This window comes from Myxine glutinosa, chromosome 7, assembly GCF_964187855.1.
Source record: "Myxine glutinosa chromosome 7, kmMyxGlut1.1, whole genome shotgun sequence".
Lineage (NCBI taxonomy): Eukaryota > Metazoa > Chordata > Myxini > Myxiniformes > Myxinidae > Myxine > Myxine glutinosa.
The window spans coordinates 170,606,495-170,623,936 of record NC_136267.1 but is presented as its reverse complement, the minus strand read 5'-3'; the positions used below and the strand labels follow the sequence as shown (position 1 = coordinate 170,623,936).

At 43.2% G+C, this 17,442-nt stretch overlaps 1 protein-coding gene across 4 annotated transcripts in view; it reads left to right on the top strand.

The window, feature by feature from the left end:
* The first annotated feature begins 445 nt into the window (after positions 1 to 445).
* LOC137431828 (receptor tyrosine-protein kinase erbB-4) overlaps positions 446 to 17,442 on the top strand; it is a 199,243-nt gene continuing 182,246 nt past the window's right edge. For 3 of the 4 annotated variants that reach the window (XM_078782537.1, XM_078782536.1, XM_078782535.1), the window contains exon 1: positions 450 to 579. In XM_078782537.1, the coding sequence (XP_078638663.1) occupies positions 504 to 579 (76 nt within the window). In that variant the 5' untranslated portion in view covers positions 450 to 503. Of the gene's footprint in view, positions 580 to 17,442 lie in introns of all 4 variants that reach the window. The other variant, XM_078782538.1, reaches the window with a different exon arrangement.

Sequence of the window (17,442 nt, the reverse complement as noted above, 5' to 3'; positions counted from 1 at the left end):
CAGACTCGATATTTAACTGAAGATCTTCGGGACACAAAGTTGTAAATTGTTCAGGTTACCTGTTCTTCGTGAAGGATACCGTGGGATCTTTAACCTTGTCTAACACGGCGTGCATTCCAAAAGACGATGGAAGTTCTCTCTCCATGTTTTAATCAAATTAATTACAGGTAACTCGCAGGTCAAGGTGCTTCCATCGCTTCCTCTCGTGTTACGTCATTCGAGGTTGCATTGGACGTCAGTTTTTGAGTTTGAGGTGTTGCAGCAGGAGATGTGCGCAGGTGTAAGAGGAAAGACCTATGAATCGCAGGTAGCCCTTAAAAACAACAAGCACACGGGAAGGTAGGCAGGTAGGTGAAGGATTGCTATTGGGTGGTGGCGCCCAATCGTTCCGGGTCGCGCCCATCGTGGGTCCCGCCTGCGGTCCCTCCCCAGCCCCATCCTCCCCGGTGTGTTCGGTGTTCGCTCATCGGAGCTCACTTTGCACCTTCGCCGTGAGCGACGCCATGCGCCTCCTGGTTGCGTCGACGCTGCTCTTCCTCTTCCTCTGCCTCGCCTATCCTGGGAATAGCAGCAGAAAAGGTGGGAAGGAAGGGTTGGGGTTGTGGGGGGAGGGAGCGGTACTTTTGGGGTTGTTGATTGGGGAATGCCGACTCCGGCTGGAAGTTTGATCCCAAGACCCTCGTGGGGATTGTCCGTATCGCTCGCAGGTGTCCCATCCCATCCGGCGCGAAGTTGGAGCCAAAAGTTGTTTGTGTCGTAGTTGTTGAAGAACGTGGCGGCGTGACGATAAACACCGATGGAGTAATAGGATCCTCCATGTAGCGTTTTTCGGTAAATCTATGTCGAGGCAAGACGCGATCAGTAGAGACTATATACATTACACCTGTGTGAGCGTCATCGGAGCAATTACCACCTGGGCGGTGGGCGCATTGGCCAGATTGCTGCACTCCTTTGCAGCCGCACCGTGCTGAGAGAAGCTCGGGATCTCCGTGGGGTGAAGGAGCTTGTGACGTGCGGGGCTGAGTGAGCGCAGGGGGCGGGGCTGAGTGAGCGCAGGGGGCGGGGCTGAGTGCGTAGGGGGCGGGGCTGAGTGCGCAGGGGGCGGGGATGAGTTCGCGGGGGCCGGGGCTGAGTGCACGTGCGGTCTCCATGCACGAGAACTCGTGCCGGGACAGCACGTACGATTAATTCTGCAGCATCGATGAAGCAGCGGATCACACACACCTGTCCCTGTTTCAAATCTCCGACCGGATGACTCAGATTAAGTTTAAAAACACGAAGCGAGTTCAGATTCCAAAGCACCATTTTTAAATTTCCTGGAGTTTGTAACTCTCATAATTTAATATAGAAATACAAGATGTCGTTCGTTTTAAATCACCTTTCGCTCTCGACTCGATAGGTCGATGAACATGCGAAAGCAGGTAATTCAGGCCTACTTGATGAATATACGCGTGTTCGTGTAAATGCTGTTGGGAGTTCCTCGTGCTAATGACGTCAGCCGACGAGTGAGCACGTGACTCTGAGGAAATCTGGAGCTTACACATCGCAGGAATGTGAGAGTGTGTCAGCACCTGCTCGATCGTTTTAATTAATCGAATACAAGGTATTTGGATTGAGGATGAGATCATTTGGACCATCGTGCCTGTGCTGTATCAACACATGACGTCACTCGATCGACCTCATTCGGTGTACCTGTATTGTGTCCTCGCTGCACCTGTTGACCGGATCCCTGGATGACGTCAAAATCGTCGATGAAGGCAAAAGGTAGCGCGTTCACAAGTCCACACATGTTCCTAACATGCCTCCAAAAACACGGCACTTGTGATCGAAACCCTACACGATAAAGTGCTTTTATAAACACTACAGTAGTACGGTCCAAGCATGCTACTAATACTATCCATGTACGGTGATGTACAAAACCTCCAATGTGCAGGTAAAGGTGATATATTATTTTAAACACACTCATATCCGTGCCACGCCCTGCACTGCACAACCATCACGCAACAATAAAATAATACTACTACTACTAACTATTACTTACTACTACCACTACTACTAACTATTACTTACTTACTACTACTACTTACTTGCTACTACTTACTACTACTTACTACTATTACTGCTATTAATTACTACTACCTACTACTACTACTACTACTTCGACTCCTACCATCTACTGATATTTCTACTGCTACTACTATTACTTATGACTACTACTTAATAATACCTATTACTTTCAACCTACTACTACTATTACTTATGACTACTACTTACTAATACCTATTACTTGCTGCCTACTACTACTACAACTTCTATGACTCCTACCGTCTACTGATATTTCTACTGCTACTACTATTACTTATACCTATTACTTGCTACCTACTACTACTATTACTTATGACGACTACTTACTAATACCTATTACTTTCTACCTACTACTACTATTACTTATGACTACTACTTACTTATACCTATTACTTGCTTACTACTACTACTACTACTACTACTACTACAACTATGACTCCTACCATCTACTGATATTTCTATTGCTACTACTATTACTTATGACTACTACTTAATAATACCTATTACTTTCAACCTACTACTACTATTACTTATGACGACTACTTACTAATACCTATTACTTTCTACCTACTACTACTATTACTTATGACTACTACTTACTAATACCTATTACTTGCTACCTACTACTATTACTTACTACTAATACTTACTACTTACTAATGCCTATTATCTTACTTACTACTACTTACGACTACCTACTGTTTACTACTATCTTCGATACTTCTTACTAATACCTCCTACTTACTACTACTCCTTACTGCTACTACTAATTACTACTGCTAATTACTATTACTAACGATTTAATATACTTACTAACTACTTACTATGACTTACTAACTATTTGCTTACTGCTACCTACTACTACCCAGGTTATTCCCTCCTTTTTGGGGGGGGTCAGCAGAGGGGGAAGATCTGCCCAAGCTTTTCACAATCTGCTCGGCCAGGCCTGACTTTGCAGCTGATTTGAGTAGATAATTGACATCTGGTCAGAGTGCCGGCGATAACCCGCCTACTCCCAGCAAAAGGCACGTTGGGATTTTAACGTCCGGCAGACGGGACACCTGGCTTCACGTCCATCCGAGTGAAGGCAGACTTGATGACGCAATGCGCTACCTGCAAATCACCAATTCGACAATCTATAGTCATGTCTAGAAGCAAACTCAGACGAGATGGCTCAAAGGTAAGTGTGCTACCTGTGCACTATCCTGCCAGAATCTCTCAAAAATAATAGTGATTGTAAATATAACCGACTGTTCATTTGACACAAGTTCACAAATACCTGGGATTTGGAAATAAACTTCAAATCGGCATTAATCCTTTCTTTTTGTCCTCTGCCCCTCAGACGGGATACTAAAATGAGCCCCGTCCGTCGGACCGAAGGACCGACCGATCATCTGTCCATGTACTTTTGCGTACGCGGTATTTCAAAACACGTTGAACCTTTCGTTTTCATATTGCACATTAGTGTAGCAGCATAGCAAACCTGTTGTGCATTTTGTGATACAAGCACCAAATTTGGCACAAATGTACATTAATGTGTTGCGAACATTTTCAGATATTGGGCCACTTGAAATTCCGTAATTTTTTTTTTCAAATTTTTTCAAATTTCGTAATTTCAAATTTTTCGGGTGACACCGTCACAATTTCGGTCTTCGAGGCCGGCCGATATAGTGGGGCGGCTTAGCCCAAATATTCAAAAGAATTGTGCATTTTGTGATACAAGCACCAAATTTGGCACAAATGTACATTAATATGTTGCGAACATTGTGTGGTCAGCAATGAAGACGAGAGCCTGAATTACATGTATGCAAAAGACCTTGTGAACCAGTGAAGCAAATACACGGGTAAGCATGAATTAAATCTAGGGCATGATATAATTTCCATGATGTTTACCTCTACACTCAATGGTGGAAGGAGGTAATGTTTTGATCCCAGCTTGTCTGTATGTCTGTTTGTCTGTTAGTCCACAAAATTCCAGACAAAGCTTGTAGTAGTGGTAGTTGTAGTTGTAGTGGTAGTGGTGATAACAGAAATTGTTATATATAACTGAACTTATATTATTATTATATGCAGAAAATAACTTCATTTCTATATGCCCTGCAGTGGACAGGTTAATTGGTTTATGCACTGAAGGGGTCACCCTGGTGTGCACTGCTGTGTTCTGCCTCACTGAGTTGTTCAGGTATGATGTACTCAGCACAAGCTTCCGGTCGGCCCGGAGGTTGGGGTGCGGGGCCTGTCACGGAACGTCAAAACAAACGGCCTGCCGGGGCCGCCCAAAAGTCGGGCGTGAGGGGCGCGTCCACTAATGGAACGCCTCTCGCTTCCCAGATCGAGGGCCACGTGGTCAGGAGAACCTCGTCCCTTCCGGTCACACTTTGCCTATCGGCCGGCCTCGAAGACCGAAATTGTGACGGTGTCACCCGAAAAATTTGAAATTACGAAATTTGAAAAAAATTGAAAAAAAAAATTACGGAATTTCAAGTGGCCCAATATCTGAAAATGTTCGCAACATATTAATGTACATTTGTGCCAAATTTGGTGCTTGTATCACAAAATGCACAATTCTTTTGAATATTTGGGCTAAGCCGCCCCACTACATGTCTATTCCTCATGACGTTATCTCACCCTGATTGGATCCCGGCGGTGATTGGCCGAATTCTGTTGCCACGGCAACCAACTCGGTAACTTGGCTTGTGCACCGATATTTGAAAAACCGTTCAATATTTGTTTTTCATATGACACAGGTGGATTCCTCATATACCACCCAAAATGTGGGGGACCAAGAGTATCAGCTGTTATTTTTTGCAAAATCTGTGTCCATCCTACTGCCATTGGGTTCATCAGTGTTACGCGTGTATAATATGGAGTTAGTGCAATTAATTGATTTGTACTACATCATATATCATATGTCGTGTTGTCTTCGGTCATATGGAATGTAATGCGGGATACTACGTTTGGATTCACTTTGTGAGTGAGTGGAAGACCAGTGACGTCACTGGTCTTGGTAAAGAATGGTGACGGACGTGCTGCATTGTTGGGAAAGACGATGATGGACTTTCCTAAGCAAGATTTGGGTTTCCCCCGTCGTTCCGCTCAGTCCGCAAGTTTCCCCACCATGGAGAACAAGGCTGATGTTTTGGTCGTTGCCCTTCGTCGGAGCAAAGAGGTAAAGGAAGGATTATAAAAGAGACGAGAGAAGGGCAGCCCAGCAAGGGAGGGATCACTTTATTGATCTTCTTTTATCTTGACCCTTGACATCTCACCCCTCTCTTCAACGTCTGACGATTGTTCATATCATCTCTGTCTTTTGTAACTCTCCCCACCCTCTTCGACTGGTGCTTCCCTCTTCTGCTCCGACTCGTGCTTCCCTCTTCTGCTCTGACTAAGGGCAACGACGCAGTGAACGCTTATCCTTACCATGGTCAGATTTTTTTTCTGTGCAACAACTCGTGTAAGAGCTAACATTAATGACAAAAAAACAAACTGACACATAAGACAAATGATAAAGGGAGTGGGAGACAAGATTGGGAGAGAGAGGGAAACACACAAGTACAGAACAACACTTGAGAGCAGGTACATCGGGAGATCTGTGGGAGGGAGAGGGCTTGGGGGGAGGAGGCATGGGAAGGGGGGGGGGGCGGTGGGGTGGGAGAGGAATAAAACACATGGACACTGCTTGGACTTCCAGGAAAGAAGTCGGTATTTCAAAAAAGTGGATCTGGGGTGAGTTAGCGGGGGTAGAAAAGATCAAGGGTTTGGATGGGGGAAGATAAGAGATGGTGGTGAACAGCTGTTTTAAAGACCTGGAGGGTGGAGTGGGATTGAAGGGAGTGTGGGAGTTTGTTCCAGAGGCGGGAGAAAAGGGGAATGAAGGAGTGAAGGTGAGCAGAGAGCCGAGATTTCGGCAGTTTAACCATCAGAGGGTTGCTGGCAGACCTTGTGCTGCCTGTAGGAATATTTGGGGGACAGAGCCAGAGGGAGCTGGGGGAGCAAGGCCGGAGAGGAGTCGGTAGAAGACAGAAAGACCACCAACCTGCCTGCGGTGAGTAAGTGAAAGGCCCTCGGAGTTAGCTTCATCGCGGAAGATTCCAATGATTCTGAAAGCTTTGGTTTCAACAGCGTGAAGATGAGATAGGTGTGAGGCAGGAGCACCGGCCCAGAGGGGGGAACAGTATTCCATTGAGCTGCGGATGAAAGCCTTGTATGTGGTGAGGAGCTCAGGTGTGCCGAGGAAGGACTTCGCACGACGGAGGATGCCCAGTCGGCGACTGGCTTTGGAGGCCAGCTTGGAAATGTGGTTTTCCCATGAAAGATCATGGCAGATCGTGAGACCCAAAAGCTTGAGTGACAGAACTTCTTGGAGAGGATTATTCAGAGAGTAGATGGGAGGGTGAAACCCTTGGGGAATCCCAGGACAGGATTGAAATGATGTTGATCATGATCAAGGAGTGTTCAGGACCTTTTTTTACCATTTCATTGGGCATCAAGATTGTACCGCACTACATAACATCATGAAGACTATAGAACCAGTAAATGACCCCAGATTGTGACTTCATAAATCTGGGGGTTTGTTGGAGAATCAGGTGCGTAGGTATGGGGAAGTTTGAGTTTTTAAAGGTGAGGGCAGAAATGTTGCTTCGATGCAAAATGGTGGCATCGTTTGTTTTTCTGCTTCTGGCAAGTTGTAGCATGATTATCTTGTCAAACTGGTGCAGTGGTCCTGTTGAACAGGAGTCCTTTCACATGCCGCTCACCTGCACGCACGCACACTTAGAGAGATAAAAACACGTTTATAGATGAAGTCGATATCTCTGTTGCTGTTACCCTCCCTATGGAGTATTGAAATGAATGGGACAAAAAGCAGATGATCCTAGGTGTGTCCGTGTTTGTCATTGGTCGTTATCTCACTATGCGGGTTTCACAAGATGGAATGGAGTTCTCCCAGATCTCGAACTTTCCTCCTCCGTTTCATTCATGGATGACGATACATGGACCAAGCTGTGAAGTTTTCTTCTTTTTAAGGTTTTTTTCTATTTAGGATCCTCACTAAGCCCTGGACAACGTCCAACTATAGTGTATTTGTAGTAGTATTCTGAGGGATGGGTTTGTATGATCTACTTGAGGTTCTTCTTCATCATTCCAATTGCTCTGATTATCTCTGGTACAATTTCGGTGCTCTTCAGCTTCCAGGATCTTTCACATCGTTTTTAGGGCTTTGTATTTGATCATTTTCTTGATTTCTGTGTTATGTTATTACTTTATCAAAGTCACTGGGTACTGAAACCTCAATTAGCAATGCCTCCTTTTCTTTTTTGTACCTCAGGACTATATCCGGTCGCAATGCTTTGTTTTCTGTGTTCACGCTCGATGGGATCATCGGGCTGTAAGTGAGCATTACTTCCTTGTTGTCAATTATAGCTTTTTATCTCTGCCACCAAAAGTGTGTGGAGGTTATGTTTTCATGTCTGTCTGTCTGTCTGTCTGATTTATTTTATTTTTTCTATACAAGATTGAGGCTCGTGAAAGAGCTAACATTGATCACAAAAAGAAACAAACGGACACATAAAACATATAATACGGGGAGCGGGAGACAAGAGGGGGAAGCACACAAACGCAACATTTGAGAGCAGGGACATCGGGAGATCTGTGGGAGGGAGAGGGTTTGGGGGGAGGTAGCGTGGGAAGGTGGGGGGGGGGGGGGGGGGTTGGGAGATGTAAAAAACACACGGACACTGCTAGGACTTCCAGGAAAGAAGTTGGTATTTCAAAAAAGTGGATCTGGGCTGAATTAACGGGCGTAGAAAAGATGAAGGTTTTAGATGGGGGAAGATAATTGTTTGATTGTTTGTCATTGTTTGTTTTATTGTCTGTGAACAGGATATCTTGAAACGTTGTAAACGAATTCAGAGGTAATTTGGCGGCGAGGTTGGGTTTGTGGCAAGGATGAAATGATTCAATTTTGGTGAAGATCTTCATGCGGATCCGGATACTATAATTTTCTTAATTACTCCCGCCAGGGAGTAACGCATTCGATCGTGTCAGTCCGTGTGTGTGTGTGTTCATGTGTTGGTGAACAAGAAATCTGGAAAAGTTCTGAACGGATTTGGATGAAAGTTGGTGGGATGATTGCCCTTGGGATAAGGAAGAATTGATTAGTTTTTGGTGAAGCTCAGGATATTATTCCCGATCCAGGAATTTTTTTGGGAAAAGTTTTTGGGAAATATTTTTTCTGTTTTACTGCATTAAAGATTTTATTCTTATTCTTAAATGATGTTTTCCTCCTCTAATTCTGAGATATATCAAAAAAAAATTATCTGACAGTTAGAGCCTACTTTCTTTTTCATTTATTGTTTTGGGGAGACGGGATGTTAAACAAAACGTACTATTCCAACTAAACCCACGGCGGGAGTATGCGCTCTACTGAGTGGCGTTCTAATTTATAAAGTGATTCTTCACCATTGAGAGATGGGACCAAAAACGATATATAGCACAATGTCTCATAGTTGTGGATGAGTTATGACAAAACTAGCTGGATGAGTTGGTTAGGCTACAAGTACAAACCAATTTATAATTTTGGTTCACTTCCGAATCCACATCTGGCCTATCCGTAGGATACAAAAAGTAAACTGTTCAGCCTGGCGAAGGTATCGTCTCTACCGAGTGCCGTTCTAGTCGGTCAAGTTTCCACGAGTTTTCTGAAACTGGGATATTGAGACATTTGCAGATGTTCAGTGGATTACTCGACATACCTTGTTGTGCCTTTGTGTGTACAGCTGCTCTGACATGAGTTCTTTTTTTACATCCCAATAGGAGGTGGCTCGTACTTCCTGTTTGTACCTTGCAGAACCTACACTTGTCGAATTGACTCAGTCCCGCCATTTTCTTAAAGCCATTGGTGTAGTGTTCTTGGTCTTTTGCATTTATTATAATTCGTTTTCCTTCCTCGTTGAGCTGACCTCTCCTTCGCCATTCCAAAGAGCCTTTTGCCTCTATCCTATCTGTCCACGTTTTATACCTCTCTGATCTTTTATCGTTTTCCCAGTTGTCACTATAATTTTGTTATTTCGTTTTATATTTACATTTTTGTCTTTTTTTGCGAGCACTGGGGCTGTATTCATTGCTCTTTCGGTTTCATGCGTGACATCTTCGATTCGCACCTGTCTTTGAAATTGTTTTTGCTAGGTGGGTTAGGGATACCTTCTCTGGCTTGTCGTCTTCGTGTTTGCGTACAAACTAGAATCGCTAGTCTGTTGAACTTTTCACAGACTTGGCCAATCCTACAGATATCATTTTTTGTGGACTTGGTCGAGTTCCATCAGGCCGCTACCTCCTTCTCGTCATGGCAGGTACACATTCTCGGGATGAATTGTTTTTTTGTAGAGTATTTTGTGGATGGTGAGGAGTTTCCTTGTTTTTATATCTAGTTTATAAATTACCAATTGTAGCCAGTTTACTATTCTGCAGCTGTACCGGAAAACCGACTGGTATTGTGAGTTGGTTTATGGCTGTTGTTTTGTTTCTTGGAGAAAGATATGTTTTCAGGATCAGCCTTGTTCTCCATAGGTATTCTTTGGTAATTGTTTTGCGCATTTTTCTGACATATTTGGTGGCCCTCTCCTACTCCGAGGTATTTGTAAAATGGTTCGTTGTCTTGCTCCTGTATTGTTACCTCCACCACCAAAGGTGGATGGAGGTTATCATTTCACCCATGTCTGTCTGTTTGTCTGTGAACAAAATATCTCAAAGAGTTCTAGACGGATTCGAACGAAATTCGGCAGAGATGTAGCGAATGTGACAAGGACGAAATTATTAGATTTTGGTGAAGATCTGAATATGGATTTGGATATGAGAATTATTTAATTTTCAAGTGATTCTTCACCATTGGGAGATGGGATGAAAAACGATATAAAGCAGGATATCTCAAAAGGTTATGGAGGAATTTGGACGAAACTTGTTGGACAGGTTGGGAATGTGACAAGGACACATCGATGCAATTTTGGTGGAGAATGTTTCTACATTACATTATAAATTCTGCATTGTGATTTTCCGGTCTACTCTGAGATATAAAACGTAAACTGTTCACCAGGCGGAGGTATGCTCTCTACTGAGTGTTGTTCTAGTTGTGTTTGTGTCGATTGTTATTTTGCCCGTTATTGTTGGTCTACCTTGTACGAATGTGCACCTGGCAAATTTCTCTAGACTGAATTCCATTTGGATGTCGTCAGTCCCTTTTCACTAATTTCAGTTGTTCTGCCAATTTTTCAGGTTGGTGCAAGTTTTAAGTCGTCCATGAAGTTTGTGTGTGTTTTGTGTGTTTTTGGTGTTTTGTGTGTGTTTTGTGTGTTTTTGGTGTTTTTGTGTGTTTGTTTGTGTGTGTTTGTGTGCGTTTCTTTGTGTGCACGTACACATGTATCAAAGTATTTTTTCCTGGAGATTTGGGAAATGTTTGGGATATAATCTAGGAAATGCTAAAAACTCACAATGAAATTGAACATGTTGTGCACTACATGCATCTTTGTATCGAAGGGTTGGTGTCCGGACAGGTTATCGTGACACCCTGGGTTTTGGTGCAGGTTGTGGTGTTGACAGCTTGAATAAGTCGGAGGTCTCAAGTGGACGATCCCATCCATACTCGGTAAAATCAAGCAACGTTGTGATAATCCTTCGATGTTGCCAGACTTGGACGAACAGGCGGGTTTGCTGCTTTTTCCGTGAAAAGTGGTTGATGATCAAATTTAATATTGAGGGTTGTTTTGTTGTTGTTTTGCATTTGTATTTTCTCCACTGAAGTTGTATTTTCTCCCTTTGCTGCTGTTTAGAGGAGGTTTTTATATGAATGATTGAATCCTCACTGGAATGTTGGTGTCGTGTTCCAAAACGAGGGGGCAATGACAGGTGGCAGAGGTATTTTTGAGCTTGATTCATGATTTAGTTTTTTAAATGTTGTTATGGTCTCATTGTGACAAAGACGATTGTTTTTGAAGATTGATGCTGCATTAGCCTTGAAAAACAAACAAATATTTAAGGCTCTTTTGCAGAAAGGTTTTGCATTTATTTTATGTCGAACAATGAGTGATGTAATCATCATCATCATCATCATCATCCATGTCCTATGCGCAGAGCATTGGTGCTGCCACAACAGTTACTCGGCTACACTCCTGGGCAGATCGCCACTCCAACTCAGGAAGATGGGGAAGGAATTTGTAAGGTGTTCAAGGTACCGGCATATGGGATATGTATGGGACATATGGATAGCATATGGATATGGGTATGGATATGGGATAGCATTATCCATATAATGGATATGGGATAGCATATGGGACACCCAGATGAACATCTACCTGATGGATGGTTCACACATTGATGAATCATCCTGCCTGTGTGAAACACCGATATTACAGCTTGTAGCTCGGCCGAGATTCAAGCCCAGGTGAGTGTGCGTACCTCTAGGCCATCCTGTCAGTCCCCAGGTTATAGCTGGGTGTGGGATTCAAATGCAGACTACACCGCTCAAAGGTAAGTGAGCTATCTCTGTACCACCCTGTCGGTTACTTCCCTTATTGTATTTGTCAGGACGTCCGATTTAGTATTTTTAATGAACAACAAAATCTAATATGAGAATCCATATCAAGTTGTGAAATATGCAATGATTTCCAAAATGCTGTGCGTGCCATACCTTTTATGAGCAGTTAGTCTCGTATAGAGCTTGAATCAATGGATCATGTATTTGGACAACTGGTTGCTTTATCCTCTGCTTCGCCACAAACACCGTTGAGCTGGTGCCAGAATCACAGGCAGATGCCGAAATGTGGGAGAGGCGCAGAGATGTGGACACAAGGTACAGAGATTGCATAGTCGGTTCACAAACACACATCCTCCAGCTCGAACTGAAACTCCACCAGCTCGATAATTAGGGGCACATGGCCGGCGTTTTCATTAAAAAAAACATGTAAGATGGGATTTTTGATTTTTAGTCACAGAAGGTGTAATATTGTGACATCAATGCAAAAATTGCAAGTTGCAAAAAAAAAAAAAGGAAAAATTAAGTTTGAACTAGCGGGCGCACACACACACACACACACACACACACACACACACACACACACACACACACACACACACACACACACACACACACACACACACACACACACACACACACACACACACACTGTACACACACACACACACTGTATATACACACACACACACTGTACACACACACACACGCACACACACTGTACACACACACACACACACACACACACTGTATATACACACACACACACACTGTACACACACACACACGCACACACACTGTACACACACACACACACACACACTGTATATACACACACACACACACACACAAACATATATATAATATATATACATATATATTGTACATGTACACCCCTGCACACATGTACATACACACACACACATATACACACACACACACACACACACACACAAATATGTGCAGACACGCATACATATACACACACAAACACGAAGGTGGATAATTTCAGCCCTGGGAGGGCTTCGTTTCACCTTCTGAAACCCGCATATGTAAATAACAGCTAACGACAGACACACACACACACACACACACACACACACACACACAAACACACACAAACACACACACACACACGCACACTGTACACACACACACACGCACACACACACACACACTGTACACACACACACACACACACACACACACTGTATATACACACACACACACACAAACATATATATAATATATATACATATATATTGTACATGTACACCCCTGCACACATGTACATACACACACACATATATACACACACACACACACACACACACACACACACACACACATATACACACACGTATATATACATACACACACTTACACACATATGTTCACATATTCAGTTACGCAGCAGCAGTTTTACACTGTGACAGGTAAATCATCTACATGAGCTGCTGCTTCCCACCCTCGGCGACTGGTATTTAATTATTGGTGGAGTTTTTTGTATCAGCACGTGTAGATGATTGTGATGTTTCATGGCTGTGCTATGTATCAGCACGTGATGAGTTTTGACCTCTATGAACTCAAGAATCCAGGGGGTAAGAAATATTTTTCAATCTATAGTGATATTTCTGAGGTTGTGTTTATTGCGTTAGTTAGGAATGTCTTATCCCTGGATGCACCACAGGGTTGCTTGCTTTGTAACCAAAGAGAACATTTCCATATGTCGATGAATAATGCTTTTTCAGGAAGAGAAGCAGCCAATGACAAGGAGTGTTGATGAATGATGTTCCCATGGTGTTTATTTGTGTCGTGCGTACAGAACAGGTATTTTGGAGTGATGTTTCTCTGACATGCCACTTCACATTTTTTATTTTTTTTTATTTTTTTTGTATACTGAATCGAGGCTCGTGAAAGGTCTTGTCAATGCCAAATTTGGTTGTTTTTATTAAACTTTTACCTTAGATCTGTGTAATTATTTGGAGAAACACATGCAAAAGAAGAAGAAGACCACTCCTTTTTGCATCTTCATATCCATAGGGCTGCCAAAGCAGTTTCTTGGCTATTGGGCACAATATTGGAAGGGTCGCCACTCCGACGCACGATACCCCAATGGCTCATTCATCCCAGCAAGCTGGTACTCATTTTGCCAACCTCGAAGGATGACAGGCTGAGTCAACCCACCTAATGTTAATTCAACGGAAGACGGGGGCTTGAACTCGGGACCCTGAGATCTTGTGCAAACACCAGGCTTGCACCTACAAAAGCACAATGTAAATTCAATGTGATGTTTCATGGCTGTGCTATGCGCAGAAAATACATTGCTATCCCATTGTGGTTGAAATCAAATTATCCCCAAATTATGGGGTATTTTTATGACGCAGTAACCATCGACAACAGTTCTTCGACATTGCAAAATGCCCATTTCCCAACATACAAGACTCATGTTTTCAGAAACGTTAATAAACACACGAGATCATCAAGGTGAAGTATAAATTATATGAACTAGCAATGGTTCCCGCCATATGGGCGGGGCTTCAATTGAGAGGCCCAAATGAAAAAGCAAAATATCAGAAATTGAAGGCTTTTTTATTTTATTTTAAACGATTTATATAAACATCCGTTAAATCATATCACACACAAATCATCAAAATCTAAACAGTATTTGTAGAATTTCAATAAAAGCCACATCACTGTTCATATCGGTAAATATTAATCCGTGTTTGGAAAAACTGGAAAATTGGAAAATTTGGAAAACGATATAGCCTATTTTACTCCAGGGGGTCCCAGGATTACCCACCCAAAATTTCGTTGAGTTCGGTTCAGCCGTTTTTGTGGTACCTGGGAATAGATGCATGGACGGACAGACGGACAGACATTTGGTGAATTAATAGTAAGATATAGCAGACTAAAAGACTAAGAAGCACGAGTTTGAAAAATATGAGAAGAAAAACCTATAATGGCGCTCAGTGGCACGCCTACCTCCGCCAGGTGAACAGTTTATGTTTTGTATCCACTGATAGGTCGGATCTGGATTCGGACCTGAACCAAAATCGAATCGGCGTGTTCTTCTCACCTAACAAACTTATCTACCAAGTTTTGTCTTAATCCGTCCATAACTTTTTGAGATACCCTGCACACAAACAAACAGGAGTGAAAACATACTGCCCGTCCACCTTCAGTGGTGGAGGTAGCAAAGTAGAGCCACCAATGAACTGCCAAGTACCTATACATCAAACATCGGGCTCAGATTTTCACCTCCAACGTTTCGCAATCGACTCTATTGAGATGCCGTCTCGTTTGAGCGATTTCGTTTTTTACTGACAATCTCAGTCCGTGCTGCTCAGCTCCTTGCAAGATGGATGTGTCGCCCGAAGCACTGTGCATTCCTGGGTGGCAGACTCTGATAATGCTGCAACGTTTTTCAACAAAGAACTGTCTGATGTTTCAAACCGCAACTCCAAGAAGCAGTTTGAGATAATCCAAAGGTTGACACCTTCGACACCTGTTGTCAACAAACTCTTCAGAATTGTCACCGTACGCTGATGAACAAACGTGCAATGATAATCTCACCCATTGCCCAACTCCTTTGGCATTCTTGTGCAATGAGAAAACCGATTATGCTCACTTTTTTTGAGCACCGTCTATGCTAAGCATGACTACATCTGGTAGTAGGCAATAGGATATAGTCTCGAAGTCCACATGGTTGCAGCTCACTACCTGTTTGCACCGCTTTCTGGAAATGTGTTCCATTCCAATTGTGTCGAGAGTTTCTACCGGTTGCATCGTTGCTAGACATAACTTTGCTGCAAGAAGTACACCGAATTATTTGTTGGTGCTTTCCCAGCAGGTTGGGAAATGTTTCCATGTAGTTACCATATTACAATGCGGAAGCTCCACTTGAACCAACTTGCAACCCGGAAAGAAGAATTACTTTTACTTTTAGTTATTTATTTATTTATTTATTTTGAATAATTACTTTCGTACAAATGAATTGGTTGTGATATGACATTTTGTACTGTATGCAAACTGATTTCTTAGGCACAGTCCATCTAGGAATCACTAACGGTTTTGGATACCTATGTAGAACAAGGCTGATCCTGAAAACATACCTTTCTCCAAGAAACAAAACAACAGCCATAAACCAACTCGCAATACCAGTCGGTTTTCCGGTACAGCTGCGGACAATTGGTAATTTATAAACCGGATATAAAAACGAGGAAACTCCTCACCATCCACAAAATGCTCTCCAAAAAAACAATTCATCCCGAGAATGTGTACCTGCCATGACGAGAAGGAGGTAGCGGCCTGATGGAACTCGACCAAGTCCACAAAAAATGATATCTGTAGGATTGGCCAAGTCTGTGAAAAGTTCAACAGACTAGCGATTCCAGTTTGTACGCAAACACGAAGACGACAAGCCAGATAAGGTATCCCTAACCCACCTAGCAAAACTTCCTCTCTATCAATTTGAAGCTTCGTAAACGATTAGATAGACCATCTACAGGCCCATCCAGTTATTCAAGTGTGAGAAACCATATTGTAAATATCCACATGTACTGTTTGCAACTTGTTGTTTGTGCTTGACACCAACTCCAGCGAGACCCTCAAACTCAAGCGGGGGTGCCAAATCTCAGCTCAGGCCGCCCATGGGCTTGGCACTCTGAGAATCTGCACAGGATATATTTGATGAGGTTCACAATCCCCGCCAAACTTAACAAACAAAAACAGTCCACGCTTCCAAAAAATTGCTTCCGTCCTCTACTTGCACACAAAAATATAAGGAATAATAAGGAAGACTCGTATACGTTGCACACAAAAAGATGCCTTTTGTAATTGGAATGAAGACCGATTATTGCTTTATCTTTTAAGGTGGATTTTTTGAGCATCTTCAAAATACACTTTCACTGTTTATAGATCAATAAATTATTCCCCTGAAAATGAATGTTTTCCGACAGCTGCCAGAAATGCACCGCCATGGAATGTATATCACGCCACCTACCTTCCATGAGCACCTGACACTCAGGGTGAACACATTTCTCTCTTCCCAATGGGTGAAAGTGTTCTATCTATCAAAACACTCGTCTCGCAATCGGTCGTCGAATCGGCCATGCTTGGCCTAAATGCATAACCTAAAAGACCCGCGTTATGACATGAGATTGGGAGCAGGTGTATGAGTAAGAATATTCCTCTGGACAAATTGCTCGCAGGCCAGCTTTGAAATATTCGCGGTTTTGATGGTGAAAGATTGGCCGTTTCGATGGCATCTATCGATGAGCATGAAATGATTTTTGTGAAAGTCATGAAAATGGGATTGCCATTGCCTGGTCTCCTCACCTCTGAGATGTTTAGTTCTGGGTTTGGTTCCATTGGCTGAATGAAAGTAAAACGGATGTTCTGCTGGTTGGGCTGGCACGATAGCCTAGAGGTGCCAACCCCATCCTCCCCCTCGCCCAGTGTCCCTCAACCCTCGGCTTGTGTGCACTCGCCCATAAGCTGTCTAGTCTGTGTTCGAATCTTGATCCAGCTGAATACGTCATCCTCATGTTTCACAGCAATGGCGAGACATGAATGTGTGTGCCGTTCCTTCAATGAACGTTAAACCGGGCGTTCCTTCTGCTGCCATTTGTTGCTGGACTCCAAAGACCATGTGGTTTCCTTCGCCAATAGTGTCCGAGCTATCGTCTGGCACCATCAATAAATCACAAAATTCTTGTTCTAACCTAATCGGTCGAACATCAGACATGGCCAGCCAGGTCCGAAGAGACTTTGACCAAACTTTCCACGCCCCGACCCCATGACAAGGTGGGAATAATTGTCGTCGTGAAAAA